Source organism: Symphalangus syndactylus, chromosome 7 (assembly GCF_028878055.3).
Source record: "Symphalangus syndactylus isolate Jambi chromosome 7, NHGRI_mSymSyn1-v2.1_pri, whole genome shotgun sequence".
Taxonomy (NCBI): Eukaryota; Metazoa; Chordata; class Mammalia; order Primates; family Hylobatidae; genus Symphalangus; species Symphalangus syndactylus.
Window position 1 is genome coordinate 17,078,122 of NC_072429.2, and position 6,176 is coordinate 17,084,297.

Here is a 6,176-nt window from a genome sequence, read left to right on the forward strand (position 1 = left end):
GAAGCAGAGCTTAGAAAACACAATCTGTCTTCAAGGCTCATTCAAATGCAAACATTATGGTTAGGGGCAAGATGTCCACTGACTAATGAGGTGCCCATATAACTATGGATTAGGACAATCTCCTTACATGAACTCAAACAGCCAGCCCAGCAGGCACTCCTAAACAGCCCCAAGTTGCTGAAGCATCTGAAAGTAGGAAGCCCCGGCACCTAAGAATTGGTGGTAGGAAGGAATTAGATGTCTAATCCATGTATTTTTGTTTCACCAGACTAATTTCTGGGGACCAGTCCAAAGGTACAGTCAGCCACTGTAGCAAAGATGCATGTATTAATATCCCTCCAAGCACTGGCTTTGGAATTCTTTTCCCCACCGCGCCTGAGAGGTCTTCTCACATCATCTAATTCAAGATCATTCCTAATATTCTCACTGATATTACAATAGCACATATCACAATTTGTAATTATATGGTCACTGATTTATTCATGAAGTTCTTTTTCATCTTCTCTATTAGACTGCAGGCTCCAGAAGGATAGGGGCCATATTGGCCTAATTCTAGTAATCTCAGTGACTAGCATAATGCCTGGCACACACGCCCAACAAATATTTAAGAAGTTAATGAAGAATGAATGAGTGAACAAATGAACAAGTTAATGAGTGAGTGATGCTCTCTATCCTTTCAACTGTTGCATTTGGCAATAAAAGCAGTATAACTGGTCCCTCTGTAGTGAAGTTCTGCCCTGGGTGTATTTGGGATGCAGGTTCCACTCATGCTTCCTACTCAAAGAATCAGTCCCCACCCATGGCTCCTGCTAGATGAGTAGCAAGCCAGGTGACCCCCACCTCATAGTCACAGAGAATTAGACCTGCCAGGGGCAGCACCCTCACCAGAGTGAGGCCCATTGTTAGGCTGACAATGACCTCTGACTTGGGTGGTCTTTCTTACAAAGGGAAATCAAGCTACCACTCTCTTCTGTTGGGACTTTGAACAAATAAACACAGAGAGAAGATTCAGTGGATGCTTGAACTGCAAGGTTGTGCGGAGAGGGATGTGTTGCATGCTGGGGCCACCACTGTGGTATTAGAGTATCAGTTATGAAGGAACAATGCAATCAGAGGGAGGTGGTGGGGAGAGAAAGGAGACCACATCTGGCATGCTCAGAGAAGCTGAGAAGCCATGAGGAGAGGCAGAGGTTTCCAGGGTTGCCTCAGTTCAAGCCCTTTCCGAGCCCTGGCTCCTCCTGTTTCCTGGATTTCCATGTGATTCTTCTGACCCTAAAATACACCACTTCCCCCTGCTCTCCCGCAGATATACACCACACACATTTTCATTGAACTGGTTTGACTAGATTTTGTTCCCTTCAACAAAAATCCATGCACAAATGACACCAGCACACATTGCCCACGCCAAATCTGTCAGTGTGCGTGGATCAGCTCTGTCCAGGGTCCTGGGCTGTGACAGCATCACCCACATCCCTGGACCACGAGCTGGTTATGGATTCCTCCATATTCCCCAACCAAGATGTGAAAAAGACCCCTTCTCTGCTTCTGCAGAGCCTGTTATGGTTTGAATTGTGCCCACCCCCTCCAAAAAAAGAGACGTTGGAGTCTCAACTCCCAGTACCTCAGAATGTGATCTTATTTGAAGACAGTCTTTACAGCGGTAATCACATTTAACTGAAGTCACTAGGGTGGGCCCTAATCTAATATGACTGGATGTCCTTTTTAAAAGGAGGAATGTGGAGACAGACACGCACACAGTGAGAATACCACGTGAAGATGGAGGCAGAGATCAAGGCAACGTTTTTGTAAGCCAAGGAATGCCGAGGATTGCCAGCAAACCACTGGCAGCTGGGGGAGAGACCTGGAACAGATCTTCCCTCAGCCCTCAGAAAAAACCAACAAATATTCCTCAACATCACACATGGGTGTAAAACCATAGCTAGAGAGAAGCTGCATACAGAACAGGTTTCTGATCAAAATATGCCACTTCCATAGGGCATGTTGATTATTTTGAGCTGGATACAAATAAGAATCAACAGGTACAGAAAGAAGCTTTCCTGGATATTTCTTTACCTGAAGAAAATACTAAGAAATAAGGACTGCCATAAATCCCCTCTCCCAGGGAAGTTTTATGGCAATGAAGAAGACAGAAAGTTGGCTCCAAGATGAACCTAAACAAATAACCCTTTATCTTCCATTAGATTCCCCATATATTTCCCTTCCCACTGTTTGCTGCCCTTGGAAGCCTAAAACCCTCCTTTGACTTGCTACTTCTCTAAACCTTTATTGTACCTTTGCTAAGATGCTGTATAAGCTCAAGTTCAAACCAACCCTTTGAGTACTCCATATGTAAGCAGGATGTACATGCTAATAAACTTGTTTTCTCTTGTTCATCAGTCTTTTGTTAGTCTAATTTACAGAAAACCCAAGATGCAGTAGCAGAAAGAAGCTTTTCCCTCTCCTACAAGAATAACTAGAGTCCCACACAAATCTGCCTGGCAGGCTTAGCTTCAGGGTAAACAAAACCTTTTTCTACCCTTACCCTTTATCTCAGGACTCCTGCCTTGAAGCCCTCTTTATAGTCCCAAAATACTATGCCAGAGACCACAGATTATTTGTCATGAACTTGTGTCCCCAACAAAATTCTTATGCTGAAGTCCCAGTCATCAGTGTCTCAGAATGTACTCCTATTTGGAGATAAGTGCATATTCAGAGTTAAAGGGGTGATTCAGTCCTTTAGGGTGGGATGCTAATCCAATATGACTGGTGTCCTCATGACAGGAGGAAGAGACAGCAAGGGTGTACCTGCACAGAAAGCAATGAAGAGGCAGCAAGACAGCCATCTGCAAACCATAGAGATAGGCCACGAGGCAAGCCAACCCTGCTGGTACTTTGATCTTGGACTTCCAGCCTCCAGAACTGTGAGAAAATACATTTCTGTTGTTTAGGCCACCCAGTCTGTGATATTTTGCTATGGCAGCCCTAGCAAAGTAATACATCATCCTCAATATTCTTCCTCCTCTCCTTACTTATGAAGAGAACTCCTAATTTTTAGCTGGGTACATGGCTGCCTACATTACAGACTACATTTCCTAGCTTCCCATGCAGCTATAGTCAGTCATGTGATTACATTTTTGCCAACAGGATGTAATGTAAGAAATGTCAAGTATGGCTTCAGGTAAATGTCTTTAAAGGGAAAAGCCATGACCTTCTTTTTCCCTGCATCCTTTTTGCTGGCTGGAAGGTGGACCTGATCACCAAAGTTTAAGCAGCCTATGTGGCTCAGGAGGCAGAAATGACACACCAAGGATACAGTGTGAGATATAGAATGAGCCACCTTACCATCTCTTCACAGACCATTTCTGAGCTTTCCACGCAAGACAGAAATAAACTTGCAGCTTGGTTAGGCCACAATTTTGGAGGTTTTCTGTCACCCTTTGTCACACTTAACCCTAACTGATACTGTTAGTTTCTCTTTCTACCTCCTCCTTTTCTGCCCTTTCCTCTCTCCTGCAAGGAGAAAGCTCTCTTCACTGACAAGAGCCTCAGCCAGAGTGGATTAACCTAGTAAAGGTTAACAGGCAATGTTGATTATAAGTGACCTTCTGCTAGATTAACCAGGCAGTCAGTAGACAGGTAAAACTATTACCCATTTTCCTTCTATTCTAAGTCCAATTCCCCACTCCTATCCTAATTAACTATTTAACTTCTTCCAGATGACACTGCTCAAAACCTCCAGTGCTCACAGAAGGAAATCCAAACTTTGAAGCTTAGCACTCAAAGCCCTTCACAATCTAGCCATAATCTACCTCTGCAATTTTTTTTAACACTGAAAGCAATACTAAAACCAAAACAGACTACTTATTGTTTGACCCACACACTTCAGGGATGCCAGCTCCCTGCCTTTATCCATGATGTTCCCCTTCTAGATGCTTTTCTGGTGCCATGCAAAGGGCTAGGGTCTGAAGACAATTGAATTTAAGGCCCGCTCCATTGCTTCCAAGTGAGGTAAACTTGGTTACTTCACCTGTAAAGTGGGAATAATACACTGCCTCACATGGGGGTTCTGAAGTCAGACAGAGACTGCAGGACCTTTGGTCTTGCAAACCATGAAATACTACAGTCTCATAAGGCATGACTGTCCTGAATCTGGCATTAGGGTGCATCTTGGTGCTGGTGTCTCTTGGTTCTGAAGCTGCTAGGTAAGACCCTGGACCTCAATCACTAATTCTTATTGAGCCAGCACACTACTAAATGTTTTCCATGCATAACCCCATTCAATCCTCACAAGAGTCTCATGAGACCTGCATTATTATTTATACTTCCACTTTATAGACCAGAAAACAGACCCCGATTTGAACTCAGCTCTGACTTCCCAGTCCAAGCCTCTAGCCTTACACATAACTCCTCAAGGGCAGAAGCTGTATCCTTCCTTACTTTGTAACTGCCCCTTGAGGATATGAATTATTATTTGTTCTCTGGATGGGGACCATTTATATCAAAATGACCCCACAGTGCCCAGTACCCAGTAATTGAATGGACAACTGCTGATCTCTCCAGGGCAGTGTTTCCCAAACAGTGGCCTGGGGACCCCCTGCATCAAATCCCTCTCGGCGCTTGGGTCTTCCAATGCCTCACCTGTGAAATATTTATCTCTGAGATGGTGTCTGGTATCTGCCTGTGTAGGAAGCTCCAGAGTGACTTTTTATTTGATATTTAAGTTTAAAAACCACAGTGAGTCCATGGAGATTGCACCACGGGTGCCACTTAAGAGAGAGTAGCAGCACCTGAGGCCTCCCTTCCCCCAGCCACCACTTCCGCCCCTGAGCTCCAGGCAGAGGCCTCTGGGAGTTTAGATGGCTGAGGCTGACAAAGCTAGCTTCTTGGTTACCCTAAGACCTGGCGGGAGCCTTTTTCCCCAGAGGCTCTTGGGAGCTGAGTAGAGAACCCCACCGTCCAGCCCCGTCCCCCAAGCTTGAGCTGCCCTCTGGATGCCCTGCCAAATCAGGAGTCATCTGACCCAGGAGGAACAGACAGGGGAAGCAGGCAGATGGGTGCCGCTTTGGAGGGGGTGGAAGTATGCATGGTAAGGCTCAGCCAGAGGAAAGTGGAGCTCCCTCTATAAGGCCAAGTCTCCCATGCGGCGAGTTGGGGCACTACTGGGGACACTGAGTCTGGCGCGAAGAGCTGAGTTGTCAAGTGCAGGTCTTGACCCTATCTCGGAAATGTATAAGGTTCCCTCAGCAAGCGAGAGGGCCAGGGCTGTGCTTAGCCTGCGGGGTGGGGTCCCGTCGTCCTCTCCCCGAGCCTCGGCTTTCCCGCCCCGAGGCCCCGCCGCGGGCTGCGCCCTCCGACCTGCAGGCAGCGCGCCCTGCCCACCCCGCGCCGCCAACCCCGCAGCATCCTCCAGCTCGCGGCTCTCCCCCGACCTGTCCAGCTCCCTGCCGCGCCCTGGCGCCCGCACCTACCCACGCCCTGCCGCTCCTTGTCAGCTTTGCGCCAGGGGGCCATGACTGGGCCGGGGCCTCGCGTCCTCCCGTGGGGAAGCCGTCAGGGGGTGGCTGGGCGCCGCAGGGCCCCACTTCCTTCCTCTTTTCAAACTCTTCTCAGGGCCCGCCCTCTCCTCCCTCCCCGGGGCTCCCCCCTCCCTCCTCCCTCCCGTTGGGCAGGGGCACACTAGAAGGCTGGTGCCCCGTAGGCTAAGACACGCCACCCCACTCCACTTCACGCAAAGCTTGGGGACCACTCCCACCTTGTCTCCTCCCCAGGCGAGGGGGCAGAGGCCAGTCCCCACCTGGGGCTCCCCAGACCACCACCGCAAGTGCAGAGAGTTTCCTGATTGCCGTGCCTAGGAACTGAACAAACCTTCCCCTTAACTCCCCTCAGCAGGAGCTTTGGTGTCAGATCTGGATTCGAATCCATACGGGGACAAATGACTTCATTTTTCTAAGCTTCAGTTTTCTCATCTGTGAAATGGGATACTAGTACCTACTTCATATGATTATTGTGAGGGTTAGAGAGACAATGTACACAGCAGGTGACATGGCAGAGTAAATGTTTACCTGGAGGTGGATCCTTCACAGCCTTTTTTTTTTTTTTTTTTTTTTTTTTTGAGACGGAGTTTCGAGTTTCTCTCTTGCTGCCCAGGCTGGAGTGCAACGACGCGATCCCGGCTC

The 6,176-nt window shown here is 47.9% G+C and overlaps 1 protein-coding gene across 3 annotated transcripts in view; it reads right to left on the reverse strand.

Annotated features, from left to right (window-relative positions):
• DOCK2 (dedicator of cytokinesis 2) overlaps positions 1 to 5,716 on the reverse strand; it is a 445,548-nt gene extending 439,832 nt beyond the window's left edge. For 2 of the 3 annotated variants that reach the window (XM_063642612.1, XM_055285286.2), the window contains exon 1: positions 5,469 to 5,663. In XM_063642612.1, coding sequence (XP_063498682.1) covers positions 5,469 to 5,511 — 43 coding nt within the window. In that variant the 5' untranslated portion in view covers positions 5,512 to 5,663. Of the gene's footprint in view, positions 1 to 5,468 lie in introns of all 3 variants that reach the window. The other variant, XM_055285285.2, reaches the window with a different exon arrangement.
• Between the last annotated feature and the right edge of the window lie 460 nt (positions 5,717 to 6,176).